Source organism: Bombyx mandarina, chromosome 03, assembly GCF_030267445.1.
Source record: "Bombyx mandarina strain Sakado chromosome 03, ASM3026744v2".
NCBI lineage: Eukaryota > Metazoa > Arthropoda > Insecta > Lepidoptera > Bombycidae > Bombyx > Bombyx mandarina.
Window position 1 is genome coordinate 10921081 of NC_143210.1, and position 18301 is coordinate 10939381.

At 36.3% G+C, this 18301-nt stretch overlaps 1 protein-coding gene and 1 long non-coding RNA gene across 3 annotated transcripts in view; one reads left to right on the forward strand and one right to left on the reverse strand.

Annotated features, from left to right (window-relative positions):
* The window catches only part of LOC114242320 (monocyte to macrophage differentiation factor), a 32091-nt gene that overhangs the window by 9823 nt on the left and 3967 nt on the right, over window positions 1-18301 (reverse strand). For both annotated transcript variants that reach the window (XM_028173434.2, XM_028173433.2), the window contains exon 3: window positions 3725-3977. In XM_028173434.2, the coding sequence (XP_028029235.1) occupies window positions 3725-3973 (249 nt within the window). In that variant the 5' untranslated portion in view covers window positions 3974-3977. The remainder of the gene's footprint in view (window positions 1-3724; window positions 3978-18301) is intronic.
* LOC149503309 (uncharacterized) lies at window positions 5295-7365 on the forward strand. The gene is made up of 3 exons (XR_016325737.1): window positions 5295-5644; window positions 5780-6072; window positions 6403-7365. It is a non-coding gene; the product is annotated as an uncharacterized LOC149503309 (long non-coding RNA).

Consider the following 18301-nt stretch of genomic DNA (forward strand, 5'->3'; position numbering starts at 1 on the left):
AGTGGAAGAGCTCACAGCCCACCTGGTGTTAAGTGGTTACTGGAGCCCATAGACATCTACAACGTAGACGCGCCACCCACCTTGAGATACAAGTTCTAAAGTCTCAGTATATGTAGTTACAACGGCTGCCCCACCCTTCAAACCGAAACGCATTACTGCTTCACGGCAGAAATAGGCAGGGCGGTGGTACCCACCCGCGCGGACTCACAAGAGGTCCTACCATCAGTTATGACAACATCGAACATTGTTAATACTTATGTAAGGTTTAAGCCCTTAAATGTTTTTAATGGTGTTTAAAAATTTTGTATTTAGTCTTTAAAAACAATAGATAATAGTTTAAAAAAACTAACGAAATACGTGAGTGCAAAATAGCGTGGGGTGCTTTTCAGGATATTATCAAAACTAGAGGTCCCGCATTAGTCGAAATTCGACTATAATTAATTGGATTTGTAAGTTTGTACACTATTATGATTGTATTTTATACTTCTATAATCACAAATTTCGCCAAGACTACACTATAAAAAATATTAACAAAGACAAACCATATTCTATTCTCAATTTGACAACAGACGTCAAGAACAAAGTTTGACAATAAATAGTATGCATGCTTGTGTGCGTCATATACATGGTATGTACTGTGTGTAATTTTTTCTTTATTGAGTTAATGTATCTTTTATGCATTATTTTAAAAAAATATTAGCATTGTGCACTCCTTCTCTAACTAGTCAGGTCATAAGTATTGTTACACAGTAAAAACTTTTCTTTTAGAATGCTGGCCACAAAAAAGTTTATTGAATTCGAATTTCGAATTGTTCATGAAAATAAAAATGTATACTTTTAGAATTTTACTCATTTTTAAATATGGAGTGGACGCTTAAAGAAGACCGTGTTGCAGTTATTGCGTTGCATCGTTGCGGTTACGCGCCAATTCAAATTTTTAACATACTGAAAAATTTGAATATAACCAAAAGATTCGTTTATCGTACCATCAAACGATACAATGAAGACTCTAGTGTAGATGACAGGTCAAGAAGTGGTCGCCCTCGGTCTGTTTGGACTCCAGCAGTGAAGGCGCGAATTTAAAGAAATCCCAAACGTAAGCAGAAACTGTTGGCCCTTCAGATGGGGTTAAGCAGAACCACGGTGAAAAGGGTGTTAAATGAAGACTTAGGGCTTCGGGCATATCTAAGAAAAACAGGACATCGTTTGAATGCTCGTCTAATGGACCTGAGACTGAAGAGATGCCGCGCTTTGTTGAAGCGGTACGCGGGAAAAAAATATTGGGAAATTCTTTTTTCGGATGAAAAAATTTTTACCGTAGAAGAGAGCTACAACAAACAAAATGATAAGGTGTACGCACACAGTAGTGAAGAAGCGAGCAACCGTATTCCGCGTGTCCAACGAGGTCATTTTCCATCCTCGCTCATGGTATGGTTGGGAGTTTCTTATTGGGGCTTAACAGAGGTACATTTTTGTGAGAAAGGTGTAAAAACGAATGCAGTTGTGTATCAAAATACAGTCCTGACGAACCTTGTGGAACCTGTTTCTCATACCATGTTCAATAACAGGCACTGGGTATTCCAACAAGATTCGGTGCCAGCTCATAGAGCGAAGAGCACACAAGACTGGCTGGCAGCGCGTGAAATCGACTTCATCCGGCACGAAGACTGGCCCTCCTCCAGTCCAGATTTGAATCCGTTAGATTACAAGATATGGCAACACTTGGAGGAAAAGGCGTGCTCAAAGCCTCATCCCAATTTGGAGTCACTCAAGACATCCTTGATTAAGGCAGCCGCCGATATTGACATGGACCTCGTTCGTGCTGCGATAGACGACTGGCCGCGCAGATTGAAGGCCTGTATTCAAAATCACGGAGGTCATTTTGAATAAACTTTAGTGTCATAAGAATCTATGTTTTGTTAAGTTCATTTTGGTATATGAATGGTTACATAATGAATAAACTTGTTTCAATTATTTTACATTAAACATGTGACAGAATTTATGACCTGACCAGGTATATTCTCTATAACAGCCTGGCCACGGGACATTCGCCGATACGAATATTCGCGCGGTGCGAACGGCGAAGCGTCTAGCGACTAAAACAAGCGCATAGAAATGTACCTAACAAGCCACGCGCACCGGCGACCGGCGAAGCGACCGGCGGAATGTACCGAGCGAATCGCGCGGGCGACTTACGATGCGGCAGGCGAGCAAAACAAATGCATGAATAAGGACGGCGCAAGCCACGGAGTCGAGCGGTAGTCGCGGCGAATAGTGCAGTGATTAAATGAGTTTAGTTGTTTTCGCCGCGAAAAATGAACGCCGAAATTTTTATATTTTATATTTTTTATTAATTTTTTTTTTAATATTTTTAAACTCGTCGTGGCCGAACGGATAAGACGTCCGGTGTTGAGCGATGCACCGGTAGTCGAATATCAGGCGGGTACCAATTTTTGTAATGAAATACGTACTCAACAAATTTTAATGTTCACGATTGATTTCCACGGTGAAGGAATAACATCGTGTAATAAAAATGAAACCCTCAAAATTATAATTTGCGTAATTACTGGGGGTATGACCTCTTGTGAGTCCGCGCGGGTGGGTACCACCACCCTGCCTGTTTCTGCCGTGAAGTAGTAATGCGTTTCGGTTTGAAGGGTGAGGCAGCCATTATAACTATACTTGAGACCTTAGAACTTATATCTCAAGGTGGGTGGCGCATTTACGTTGTGGATGTCTATGAGCTCCAGTAACCACTTAACACAAGGTGGGCTGTCGGCTCGTCCACCCATCTAAGCAATAAAAAAAAAATAGTTGAAATACTAGCTAGACCAGCTATTTGGAAGTCTAGCCACCCAAAGTATTTCTCGTACTTCTTGTGGAATAATAATTCTCCATCTATAGGTATATTCCGATTCTTATTCAAATCATGTACTTCACAATCTTTTCCAAATAATAGGTCCTGAACCAAAAAACTATTAATTTGTAAGCAATATCGAGATAATTTCGATATAGACATTTCGCTGTCGGACTTCCTTACTAGTCGCGGCGGCGAACGTGAGTACCCGTGGCCTGCAAACGGTGCTGCGCGAATGGTCGCCTCGCACACCGCTTCGCTGTTCGCACCGCCGATCCCCGTGGCCAGGCCGTAAGTGTGGAAAATTTCATACTCCTCCGTCCGCGCAATTTTCGTAAAAAGGGATACAAAGTTTTTGCTTCACGTATTAATATATAGATAACCCTTCTACTCATATCCGTTCATAAAATATTTATAACTACTGATACCATGCACCCCACGCTTTTTAACAATAGAATCATTTTTTCTTACCATATTTTTAATACAAATTTATTAAAATTTATTTTCTATTTTTTAGTTGGATTTTCTATAAAAGCGTATTTTGTTAGGTTTTTTAAACTATTATTTATTTTTCATTTTTTAGTCTAATTTCAATTTTTTCAATATTTTGTTCATTTTTTTTTTAAATATGAATTGTCATCGGTCCTTGATAAGTATATCAAAATTCGAGTTATTCCGACGTTTTGAAGGGGGTCAAAATCATGTTCAAAGATTCCGTTACATACTAACATTCATACGTCTGAAGATAATAAAAGCGTATTAAAAAGATAAAAATCGCGTTAGGGTTGGCACATTAGAATGAGTTTCAAAAAGTCGTTTCGCCTGTCACTCGCTCTCCAAGACCAAAACGTTGAAGTGAAAACGTACATTTGACGTGACTATGATCGCCGCGGGTCCCAGTCCCATCACGAGATACAGTAGCAGCTCCAACATCTTGTATCGCTCGTGGAATATCTGTTGGTACGTGATGCCCAGCACGGCCAGCAGCCAGATCGCCCAGCGCAGTTCCCTGAGCATCCAACAGGAGAGCGTGCCCACCGTCAGCCACGGGAAGTAAGAGCTAGCGATGAATATGTAGATCATGGCACGGTCACAGCGATGCAGGAAGTGTTTCATTTTACTGTAAAATTAGTTATGGGTTAGTTGAAGCTTTATGTACATTTTATAGTGAATATTTCAGTTTTTTTTTGCTTAGATGGGTGGACGAGCTCACAGCCCACCTGGTGTTAAAGAAAATTTTACTGTTCTAACAATGGATTAGAAAATTAAAGCTAAAACAAAACCGACTAAGAACTCGTATCCCAATCACATTAAATAAAAAAGAAAAATTCACCAACCGCCATAGCACGGTAGCAGTTTTACTGAAAAAATAGAAAGGTCAAGGAAAAACCCATCAGTCACTTAGCTGCGAGTATTTTTAATATTTTAAGACCACGCCCTTCGATTTGATATAAGGAAAAAAAATAACAGTTTAATAGTAAGAATAGCTAGCTGTAAACGATTTTTTTTGTATTGTAACAGCTTTAGAAAATTCAAATGGGTTGATTGCTTCGCGCGTTTACAATGAAACCTGTTATATTTAGCAATTACTTTTTTTTTTGTATAACAAAAAATGTGTTATTCCGCAATTAAAATTTTATTCCTCTCATCATCATTCTCCTGCCCTTCTCCCAGTCACCTGGGGATCGGCGCAACATGTTTTCTCCTTTTCTACTCCTCCATCATATATCATTTTTATGCTCACTCCCTTCTTACATATATCATCTTTCACGCAATCCATCCATTTTTTCTTAGGTTTCTGTTCCTCTGAAAATTTTATTTCTCTGTTTTTTTTTTCTTGGATGAGTGGAAGAGCTCACAGCCCACCTGTTGTTAAGTGGTTACTAAAGCCCATAGACATCTACAACGTATATGCGCCACCCACCTTGAGAAATAAGTTCTAAGGTCTCAAGTATAATTACAACGGCTGCCCCACCCTTCAAACCGAAACGCATTACTGCTTCACGGCAGAAACAGGCGGGTGGTGGTACCTGCCCGTGCGGACTCACAAGAGGTCCTACCCCCAGTAATTACGCAAATTATAATAGTAGTGTATGTAGTGGTAAAACCTTATAATTATTAGCGCTGAATTGAAGGCACTGTGTAATCTCAATTTGAAAATCCATTGAGGAAAATCACGTTACATACTTAATTTTCATAGTCGGTCCGATCGATTTGAATGTTTTTTTTTAATAACCACGGTTAAATTAAAACTAGTTTGACCGTCATTACGGTTGTCTGTCAATTTAATTTTATAAGAAACAAAAAATAAAACATTATTTTTGTCCGTTTGTAGTAGACTTTTTATAACAAAATTTTATAGACACGATAAACTTGTTGGACCTAAATAAATCTTTAAGCGTGTTACGAAACGTAATTTTACGAGTTACGATCCCCGCAGCTGTATCACGTATTTCGCAGACAATTAGCAGAAGACAAATATTGTGCAAATATTGCTGTCAACTGTCCATTTCGTATTACGGACTTACAACAAAAAAGCAGATCGCGAACCATCACTAGTGCTGCCTCTGCAGAGCGATTTGTGAAACTTTAGTGCATTCTTTTCCATACAACTAACAACAACTGGCTTAAAGTCGGTATTACGGATGCTTTTGTCTGCCACACAACAGCAGATATTTAGCAATTTCGTTTGTCAAATTTGCGACACCTTTTGTATCTGGTGCTGAATTGTTGCTAACTATCTGCAAGTGTAAAATTTGTGAAATTAAATTAATTAACTTGATTTAGGTAAGTGTAATTGGTTTAGATCTTTATTTGTGTTTGTGTTTTCCATAGTATTAACATTAAATACCACGCTAGCTAAGTACATTACTAATGTTGAGGTTATAAAGTTTATTTTTTACAAATTAATATTTCTTCTAGGTATGTACTATGGACAGAGCTCAAATAATAAATGGGGCTTTGGAGTCTAAGGAAATTAGGTCGGATACATACGAATCAGTGCGTTTGCGACGCTATCTTCGTGATCAAGCCTGACGCCTTAATCTATTCATACCAGAAACCTGTGGGAATGAGCTTTTTGCATTTTGAGTTAAACTTCAAGTAAATCCAATGCCATTAGGGAAGTGGCTATGGCATTAAACAATCTTCCAGTTTTATTGAAACATTTAAAGTTTCTGCAAACAGTACAATGGGTCACAAGTTATTTTAAATGGGTAAGTTAAATAATTATCTTATAGTATAGAGCACAAGAGTTCCACTGATTTTACAATTTCCACGAGTCAATCATATAGATCAGTTATATTCTTGAAGCTTTATAACTATAGCTATATTTTGCTATATATAGCTATATTTTAAACAGAGTTCTAAGAAATGTCAAGTCCTGGTGAAACTGGAAAGGCCTTCAGGCCACCATTAATCTTTCCTACATAATTTTTTTTTAATTCAAATTTTGTCTTATTTTTATAGTACATAGATATTTGAACAATAATAATTTTGTGATTGAAAACATAATATAATAGTAAATAAATTTCTTTTCATTATAGGTTTTACAATAAATTTGGCTTTCCTGGGGTTTCGGGGTGTATAGATGGCACTCATTTGCACTTATCAGATCTTCTGTATATGAAGAAAGGTTTTAGAACCGCAAGCATTATCATTTCAAGAATGTGCAAATAGTAAGTATTTTGCTGAAGCCTATCATTCACAATAACAAACATTTGATAGTACTTATCTAAAGAATTACATTTTTCAGATCTGTGATAGTGATCTTAACATTTTAAGTATTGATGCAACATTTCATGATACATTTGTCTGGCTTAACACAACTGAATATGCCTATGCAGGACCTGCACCATAATAGTGAAAAAGTTTGGTTTTTAGGCAAGTAAAACATCATGAGCTCTGTCTCAGTAACCTGACTACAAATTAATACTCAATCTAAAAGTATATTTAAAACTGGGAAGGCCGTTAATATATAGTACTATAGTAATGTTTATTGTCATACCAGGAACACTGTTGACCATTGTGAGTATTGAAAGCCAGTTGGAGATGCTTGTTGGTACATAAGTACTGCATTATGATCATCATATGATGGCCAATACCATAATTGTTAGCTTGTATTGCATAACATGGCAAACACACATGGGTTTCCAGTGCCCCAACTCCCTGACGAAGATGCTGAAATTGATGTTTCTTATCAAATTCATAACATTGTATTTTTTGGGAGAGAAGAGGAAACACAGCACTTAGCACCATGTCAACATTCAAGGGTGGTTCAATTGGATTGTGGAGAACAGACATTAAATTTAGTCCAACCTCTGTATTCTAGTAATTTTATGTAGATATTTTTAAAACTGCTGTTCTTAATTATGTGAACTGAGAGGGCAAGAATAGCCTAATTATTTCTGCCTATAATTTTTTAATTGTGCTTAGTGGAAATATACATATTTCCTTAACATTTTTGTGTTTATAGTAAAGGATGGATTCATAACTATTTGAAAGCAAAATTGTGAGGTTGTTTTATTAAGACAATGTTTTAATCTGTCATGCTCAATTTGTTCTGTATCATTTTATCTTTATATTAACCCCGTTTGTATGTTGTGTTGTTATATATATTATTGTATATACTGCTGTTTTAAATAATAGAATAGAATGAATAACAAATCGACTAGTAATTCATAATTCTTCTAGATTTTGTTGGATACTTACATGAATATTACTTACAAAATGAAAAACATAATTCATCATTTAGACAAAATGTGGATCAACCACCACTGATTTTTGTTCATTGTGATAATAATAATAATATAAATATAAATATTTACTAACAATCACGCCACGTTAACTGGTCCTGTGATAAGTTCGTAAAGAACTTGTGTTACAGGTACCAGATAACGGAAATAAATGTAGGATTTTTATTATACACATACATATATTTAATATACATCCATAACCCTGGAAAATAGCGACCATGTCACTTACCACTACACCAGACGGCCGTTAGATATAAATTTTTTTGTGTAATTTTGTTTTATTTGAATAATAATTCTTAAATTAGGAAATCGTAGTTTGTTTGTAATACATGTCCAACTTCTTGCCGCATGAAATTGAAGCCACAATTGAAATATAATATCGACTGCCGATAACTTCAAAGAAACATAACTGAACTTGGGGCCGAGGTAAGTAGGATGATAGCAAGGTGATAGCTCTATAACCCTATAGACTAGAAGCAGAACATGCCAAATACTGTGAATACAAAATATACAATGAAGCTAAATACTGGTATTCTACTGGTGGTAGGACCACTTGTGAGTCCGCACGAGTAGGGACCACCACTCCGCCTATTTCTACCGTGAAGCAGTAATGCGTTTCGTTTTGAAGGGTAGAGCAGCCGTTGTAACTATACTGAGACCTTAGAACTTATATCTCAAGGTGGGTGGCGCATTTACGTTGTAGATGGCTATGGGCTCCAGTAACCACTTAACACCAGGTGGGCAGTAAGCTCGTCCACCCATCTTAGCAATAAAAAAATAAATAGTTATTTTGAAATGCTAAGTTGAGAGTAGTTTTATTAGCGTAAAATATACTCATTAGTGTCGTAAATTTTACTGTAGTACCAGCCTAAAGTAAAACATATATTTGGATTTGCTTGACTATTGTAACAAGCGCTATTTCGTTTTTATGGTAATATAAACTATTACGGACTCAGCTAAAATTAAAACAAAATTTAACTTATTATTTTAAACAAGGTTTTTGCCGATGTTGGTCAATTCCTTGAATTTTTTTATATATCTCAGCTGGAAGATGCGCGGCCTCTGCCTGCGTACGAGCAGCCTCTGCTTAAATGAAAGCTGCATGAGCCAGTGGTTCGCCTTAGTTTCCATTTTCTCCTCTTTCTACAACTACAGCTCACGATGTGTCTACTCTTGTTTGTTGTCCGCTATAGTCTAGATAATATAATGATTGATTAACATTCTTACTGCAGTGAGTGAGTGCAAAGAGTACCTGGTTATTGAATACAAATAACTTACTAAATATCGGCCTGATATTTGCAATGAAGCTTCTCTTAAGATGGCTTCGTCGACGAAAAACTGGGCTAATTATAAAAATAAATATTTATTTATTGTCTTAAAATATTAGATTCATTTGTTTAAAAATAATATAGAACATTAAGTTAATGTCTGACATGCAGTTTCCTATTCACGTCATATTGCCCATGACCTGGGTGAACATTATTTTGAATAGTCTGCACAGCTTTTATTTCCCTTCAAGCTGTGAAAGAGTGCACTATATTTCTGGTATTCAAATCAAAGCCTACTCTTGCCAAGTCAAACAAATCCACTATCTACCTATTACTTGATAAAGAATAGCAGCATCTCGCCTAGAATATCATCGACTGGTTGTTCTAGCGTTGTCGGCCTCATGTCGGCGTGAGATGGATCTGTTGTACACGTTATTATTGATAAAACCATAAAACTAAATCATTTATTCTAGAATTTACTATTTAATTTGAAATCGTCGTGGCCTAAGCGGTGTAGTAGAGACGGCCGACTTTCTAATAAAGATGCGACTGAACCAGTGTTAGAATCCCGCAGGCAGATATCAATAAATCCAATGAAACACGTATTTGACATAAATACATGGAAGACTTCCATGATTAAGGATTCATTCATCTTTTATTTAAAATCAAATTAGCAAATATTCTTTAAGAAATCGTTGGTGGTAGGACGTTTGATTAACCCGCAAGACCACCATTCCGCCCATTTCTACCGCGAAGCAGTAATGCGTTGCAATTTGAAGAATGGGGGCAGCCGTTTTGGTATACAGTTGAAACTCAGACCTCGTTTCTAAAGGTGGGGGCGGCATTCACGTTGTGAGGTCTATACCACTTAACACTAGATGGGTTGTGAGCTTATGTACTTACTTAATTGATAATGAAATTAATAAATTAGGCTATAATTTTGATCCATTCTTTTTTAAAATAGGTTCGTAACGTAAACAACTATCTGTTTACAAATTATCAAACGATTACAAAAAAAAAATGTTATCAGTGTTTGACACGACACAATTACATTTTTATAGCTATTATTCAAAATAAAGCAAAAATTATTATTAGATCACTTATTTTTAGTAACGCTTCATCGAAAAGAACAGAATTAGCAGCTCTCACTTGGCGTTTCAAACGTGAATTCCACTTAAACATTTTGAAATGTTTATATGTAACGCGCTTTTATAAATTCATTTGCCGGTTTGTTCAGCAAAAAAAAAAGTAATGTGGCTTTTTAGTGCCAATTATTGCTACCCGATTGCGACTGGCGCTAGTTGTATGACAGAAAACTGCAGTAAGCGGTAAGCGAACAATCGCGGTACGTGATACGAAATAATTTGACGTTTTGCGATCGGTCGCGACGCGTCTGCACAACATCTGCAAAATTGTGGCTGTCGCAAATTTTTACGTGATCAGGGGGCCGGGCATACACCGTTGCGTTGTATCGCTCCCTTTATTGTGTACCTAGTACTTTATTCGCGGGCTTTTATACGTCTCTTAGAGAACACTCTACTATTTAACACTCTTTGTTATAGACTCTAATGTTATACTTCATTACAATTTTCTTTGGCAGCAGAAGTATGTAGTACTCATTTATAAAGTACTAGCTGTCCCGGCAAACATTGTTTTGCCATATATAAGATTTCTAGGGAATTTCTAGTGTAGAAACAAAAACTAACTTATTGTAAGTGTGTAAGGATGTGGTAAATGAGTGAAAGAGGCATGTAGCGCTGTGAACGTTGAGGGAATATATAATAAAAATAACAAAACCTCATTCAACCACATAATACCTCATTATAACAAAAAAAAAAGCCCAAATAAAAAAAAAATGTTAGGGGTGGACAACCCTAATCACTTAGGGGTATGAAAAATAGATAGTAGCCGATTCTCAGGCTTACTGAATATGCATAAAAAAAATCATGAGAATCGGTCAAGCGGTTTCGGAGGAGTATGGGAACGAACCTTGTGACACGAGAATTTTATATATTAGATGAAGTTCAAAAAACATAATAGCTAATAATAACCACCCCATAAATTCAACAACTAAGTTGTTATATATACTAATATTATAAAGAAGAAAGATTTGTTTGTTTGTATTGAATAGGCTCCGAAACTACTGAACCGATTTGAAAAATTCTTTCACTGTTTGGAAGCTACACTATTCCCGAGTGACATAGGCTATAATCTTTTTTGAAAAAAAAATAGGGATCCTTACTAAAACTCCAATAATATATAACCCAAGGTGTAAAAAAATTACCTAAAATATACTTTACATCGCGTGCCCTGCGAAAACTATTGATGATAGAATAAAACCATCTATCACCGAATAGCCGAAACGAATATCAAAGGATCTAGTAAATCATATGTGCAGTTTAAATTTCAGTATAGTTCTAGATAATTGAATAAAGTCGTTCTCATTCAATTGAGGCAAAGGAAACCAGCAGAGGAACACCAAATGAACAGTAATCGAGACATAATGCCCAGATATAATCGACAATTACTACTTTTGTGCCCGATAATAACTTCCCGCCGAGCTCAACCTTGGTACCTCATGAAGCCTTATTGCGTAACTAACGTTATTTATAAACCCCTTTCTGAAGTAAATATAAACATGTGGCGTTGTTTTGTGGGCGGCTTAAACATCATTACTATGTGTTCAATACAATTAACAATAAATAGGTACTAAAGAGATTGAGTCGAAATTACATTATAATTTTAATATCATCTACATAAGTAACTATCTAAAACACTTTCTTCAATTGCGTTTTACTTTCATATTTCAGTAGAAAGGCGTGTGTTGAGAAATTTGAAAACGTTAATATTATTTATATTGGATTCTCCTCAATCTTCATCGAGAAAAGCACACTACATCTCGGATTAAATAACGGGCTGATTTTAATAATAGGTTAATAATACGTTTGCCTACGAAGTTGCCGTTTTATAATACTGGCCATTTCAAACATTATTTATGTATGTCTGGCAATAAATTAAAAAATCAAATGTATTTTATTTTAAAAGTATGAAATTATATTTTCAGATCCAGTCATTTGTTTATTGATTACCTTTCCTTTTCACTACATTCTTATCTTTTCATTAATATTGACACGATAAAAATACGACCAACTTATGGAATACCGATTTCCGTCGCGGCCTGCAATACCGCATACCGGTTCACCAATTACGTGTACGGAGTGACACTACAAACAAACACACGACTAGTTATTAGATTGAACACTTGCGACATGGAAATTTTCCCTCGGACACAGCGCGTGGAGTTTCTCGCGGGATCTACTCAGTGGGTCGCGTTTCCGATCCGGTGGTAGGTTCTGCGAAGCACTGCTCTTGCTAAGGTTCGTGTTAGCAAATTCGCCAGGTTAGAGCCCTGTGAGCTACTCGCTCGGTGTGTCTAGTAGGACCTCTCGAAGTCACTAGAATAGGTAGGAAAAAACAACATGCAAATTTTAATTGTAAAAAGTGAACCCCGTGGTCGCCTGAAAACTAAAGTCAACAGCGACGCATTAATGGCGACAGTAGAGCCGACGCGTTAGTATCAAAACGATATTGGTCCATATATCTACGAATAAATAATAATATTTATTCGTAGCCATATATGCATCAAATTCGCAACGTAAATAAACTACATCTATAATATTGTATTAGATGGTGTATTTATATGTGATTTATAGTTAATAATTATATTATTATTATTGATATTGATATTTTTTGGTAACTCTAATTGGAACTTGAAAACACCATAACTGCTACTGTTGGCTCTGTATGGAGCACCGAAATCCACGTTTCCATCAAATTCACGCGTTCATCAATGAAATCCGTCAAATTCAAACGTTTCTCGAAATACCAACGAGTATGTATCTCATGTGGTTGATTTTATGTTCCGTTATTGATAATTATAATAAATTATAGCTTATCTCTAGATTTTAATGGGAAATAAATAGGTAAACCTAATTGAGTTTTTACACTAAATAACTCAGGATAGTCTTATAGACTATTTTTGTTTATGCCAAATGGAAAGTGAAACCATGTATTCCAGTTGGCAGGGCTCAAGGTGGGCGGGTAGCAACTTATCACGAGATGAGCCGTGATATAAAATTACAAGGTCAATGAAATTCACATTGCGTGTTCGCATGATATTTATGATTTCCGATTTAAGGATGGTAATATCAATAAATTCGTCTCGCTTGACCTAGTTTTGCGGAGTTTTCATTGTACGTGCAAATGACGGAAAATTCTGGACTATCAATCACATCAAACGAGTATGTCACACGATCGACCTCAAATTCTCAAAATTTTTATAAGAAAAAAAAATTTTTAAATTTTTTATCGACGAATTTTTGTCCAAGGAATTTTTTTTATAAATTTTTGTCCGACTTAAAACACGGAAAATTATTTATTTGTAGTCTAAACTTCATTACAGCTTCCAAAATCTGTTTGAGATGTTTTAATGTGGTGATCATTACTGTCTCCGAATGAGACGTGTAACCCATTCAGCTTTCGTAAACAAACATAAAATGCGTCAATTTATTCTTATTTGACCTCCCAACAAGACCTCTAACTCTCCAAGAGCCCATTTATCCAAATTTGCGAACGAAACGAGGCATGTACCAGCAGCTGGTCTATCAACCTTTCCAGTTAGGAAAAAACGAATGAAACAGGTTATCAAAAGTATCTAAAACTAACTCATCGCTACTAATCACTAAGAATGATAGTGTAGATAACTTTGCATTCGTGGCTGTGAGTTATTTAAACACAATAAGTTTTTCTAACTATTCCTTATGAAGTTCATGAATACATAATATATATTATGTAATAACACTAATCGAGTTGACAAAGAGCTATTTATTACACAACTGATTCTCTAAATAGAATCCACGAATGTACAAAATGCTTAATAATGGGATGAACCGAATATCTTGTCAGTTGAAATAAAGTTGGTATGGCAATTGGATTCCACTGAAGCGGTTAATAGACGAATTCCAAAGGATTGTATTTTAGGCAGTCTCTTCGGGGGCAATTTAAAAATTATTTCCGAAATTGTTATTTTATTGGCTAAGATGGCCGACCATTTTGCAGGCTATTTAATGTTAGAACGATCTACTTAGTGTTGGTCGTTTCTTGTACTGGTAGGTAGTTTCATTGTACTTGTTTTTGCTTCGCAGGTGTCATGACTGTATATAATATACTGTACTAATATATACTAATATACAGTGGTGGTCATATAATTAGAAACAGTTCTTATGAATAAAGAAAGTATAACTTCAACGTACAAATGTTCGTAAAAAATATACACATTCAATAATTAATAATCTTGCAATAATATAGCCACTCAAATAAAAAACTCATTAAATGCATAAAATATATAACATATATTACTTTTGATTACAAAATGAGTCTTACACTCATTATAACTATTGGTAGGCTGTGGATAGTACCAATTTCGTAAATAACAATACTAATTACTAATACTTAAAAAAAAATGTTGTTTATACTTTTTTTGTTCACCATTATTGTTCATATCTTAAAACTGATTTAAATGTTTGTCCGTAATGTAGTATTGAAATTCCACTTGTGTAGTGGAATTTATATTGTTTTTCTAATAAATGATAAATCGTTGAACATATTTTTGTCCTATTTATTGTTTAATTCCAAAATAAAAACAATTGTGATGAAGTATCTAACATAATGTCAAGGACCGTTGGTAGTGTTTCTAATTATACGACCACCACTGTATATACTGTACTGTGTAATATACGCTGTACTAAAGTAATAGGCATTTCAATTTCTATTGACACTGTTAATATCTAATACGAATTGGGCCGTAGGCTCGGTTACGCTTCTATCGAAATTCATAAAATAATTTTGTCGGTCATACATCTTCAGATAAACATAATCATCGTTCAACTATACCTCTTGTGGTGAGTGTAACATTTTTTTAAATTTTTTTTTAAATTCTTTAGATGGGTGGACGAGCTCACAGCCCACCTGGTGTTAAGTGGTTACTGGAGCCCATAGACATCCACAACGTAAATGCGCCACCCACCCCGAGACAAGTTCTAAGGTCTCAAGTCTAGTAACAACGGCTGCCCCACCCTTCAAACCGAAACGCATTACTGCTTCACGGTAGAAATAGGCAGGGCTGTGGTACCCACCCGCGGGAACTCACAAGAGGTCCTACCACCAGTAAAATACCGAATAATTGATAAATGACGGTACTGGTTGTAGATATCGTTTGTAGATATATACGACAAAGGGAAAATCTTACACCGAGCGGGTGATATTGCTCGGTAGACCGACGATCCTAATGTTGTTCGGAACTTGTATATATTCAAACTTATCTTCAGCGAGATTCAGGCATCTGTCAAATATCTTGCGTTGTATGGCTATCCGCCACACTGGTATTTAGAAATAGGTCCGAGGTTAGAAAATAAACACATAAACGCGAAAGTATTCGATAGTATAATGCGCCATCACCGATATTCGCCATAGACACACAGCCCACTGAGTATCTCGCCGGATCTTCTCAGTGGGTCGCGTTTCCGATCCGGTGGTAGATTCTGCGAAGCACTGCTCTTGCTAGGGTCAGTGTTAGCGACACTCCGGTTTGAGCCCCATGAGCTCACCTACACACGTTAGAGCGAAGCTGAAATTGTCTCTCAAGGCTATCAGCATAGGTAGGAAAAAAAAAACTATATTACCTGAGACCAAACAATAAAGCCCCTCTTTCGCCCTCTATTTTAGTTACGTTCCAGAGAACGTTACGAACATGAATAATATGCGATTTAATAAAAACCTTTCGTGTTGCTTGGGGACGCCTACGTCCTCCGTTGAGGTGTCAGTTTCACTGATCGCTTATCGCATGAATTGCCATCCGAACGCTTATCGGTTTAGCAACAGACGGGTGCCAACACCAGTTTAGATATTTATTCACGTGAATATTTACTACTCACGGTAATGTTTTCGTATGAAAGTTTGAAATCTGTGTAACTTTACGCTGTAACTATACTGAGACCTTAGAACTTATATCTCAAGGTGAGTGGCGCATTTACGCTGTAGATGTCTATGGGCTCCAGTAACTACTTACTGGGCTGTGAGCTCATCCATCCATCTAAGCAATAAAAAAAAACTTAATGCGGTTTTTTTTAACGAAATTAGGACTAGGCCTATAGACCAGTCGGTCATGCTAACGTAATTCTATGCGCGTCAAATTAAATTGCACATACCGAGAAATCTTACTATATACATTCTTCGGTGGATCCGCTCGTTACTTGACTTACTTATTCCTTTCATTAATTTCCTTATCAATATTGGTTAAATAATTTAAATACTGGAATATAGGATGTAATGAAATCGATCATTAAGCCATGCTACCTCATCTACTTAAAAACATCTTCGTAAGACTTGATTAAACTTTTTTTGTTCAACTGTGTTAGGACATCTTATACCTTTAATACACTATAATTAAACTTGCTGGGTTTTAAAAAGAAATAAATACACTTGACTGAAGATTGCTTTTATAAAAACGCACAGATAAATTTAATTTAGTTGAAGAAATAGCTTCGAACAATTACAGTTAGAGATAAAACGTAAACAATTTAATGTTTCTGCGAAGTGAAATTGAGATTTATGTTGAAGTTCATTGAAACGAAATGCACGTTTTGACGACCTGAACTATGAATAAACCTTTTCAATTGTTGAATATAACGCAGTAAATGTTGTTATCTTAATAAGGCTTTGAATGCCGACCAAGATATGGTATTGTTAGGCTTCACTGAGAAGGGTACGGCTAAGGGTCGGCTGACATAGGTACTACATGTAGATTTCATAGCGAAAATAGATACGCCGATTCGCGTGCTGTTGTTTTATCGTCGACCTAAGCACGTCATTCCGGATCCTCCCGATCCATTAACGGTGCTTTTAGGTACCTCAAGCACCGGTCACCGACCTCACCAAACCCGTCGCTTGCGACGAAGGGCTCGGCGAGTAAATTAACCCACAGACACAGCCCACCGAGTTTCTCGCCGGATCTTCTCAGTGGGTCGCGTTTCCGATCCGGCGGTACACTCTGCGAAGCATTGCTCTTGCTAGGGCCAGTGTTAACAATGCCTCCGGTTTGAGCCTCGAGAGCTCACCTACACGCTAGGGTACAGCTGATATAGCCTCTCAAGGCTATTAGCATAGATAGGAAAAAAAATTGTTTTATATACGGAATGACCCCCGTTGTTGCCACCACAACGGATCATGAACTTGAATTGTCAATTGCATTTAGAAATGACTATTGTATCATTTAAGCCGAAATTAACGATTGGTTTCCGATAAAAATGAATACCAAAAATTTTGATGTAGCGTCTCCATGTTTTCTATGATTAGTGTTCAAAATTTAAACAATAAAAGACGCACGGACGCATCGATTACTCACAAACATTCATTTTTATATAGAACCCAATCTTTCATTCTGTCTATAATTATTTTGTACTATATTTTTGTTAAAGTGGTTAAATTGTCTCAGGTGTTATCTTTCAGCGACAATGATGATTTATGAGAGAACAAATATAGCTTTCATGATCACTAAATATTACAATTAAATTCATAATATTTCGTCGAAAATCTTATAGACGATATTTCTGCCCAATTTATAAATCAGAGGATACGAATATACGACCCTACGAGATCGTTAGCACAGTTTCCTGTTATCAGACCGTCGTAGCAACATCCTCGTTTATCTTCCTATAAAGTTACTTTCAGACTACGCTATATTATAATAGCATATAGTATATAGGTCTAGCACAACAATATCGTGCACCATACATTGTTATAGACACGTTTAAACTGTACTGTACTATATATTATTGACTAAGTATACGCTGCTATATTATATGGCACTATAGTATAGCGTAGTCTGAAAGCAGCTTAAGACTCCCTAATCTATAGGCCCGCAGTTCTATCTTAAGCACTGGTGGCATGTGGTAAGTACGCTTAGATACCATCATCTGTATTCCTACCCTATTCAATGTCACTGTGGTGTCTATCCGACAGCCGCTTAACATCGGATTCAACATGAGCTTGCCTTAACCAATAAATGTTAACTATTAAATTTCCTACGATCCACCGTTAGGTCACATTGTGTGGAAGTTTCTAGTCAAATTTTCCTATACTTATATAGAATTTTCAATCATCCAAAGTATTTCAAGGGACATCTAATTAAAAGTAATTGATCATACCGTATCTATACATATAAATAAAATTGGAGTGTCTGTTTGTAATATTGAAATAACCGCTTTTTGCTACATGCATATGAATAGAGGTACATACACCAAAATAACATTTTTTACAATTTTTGTCAATCTGTCTGTTTGATCCGGCTAATCTCTGGAACGGCT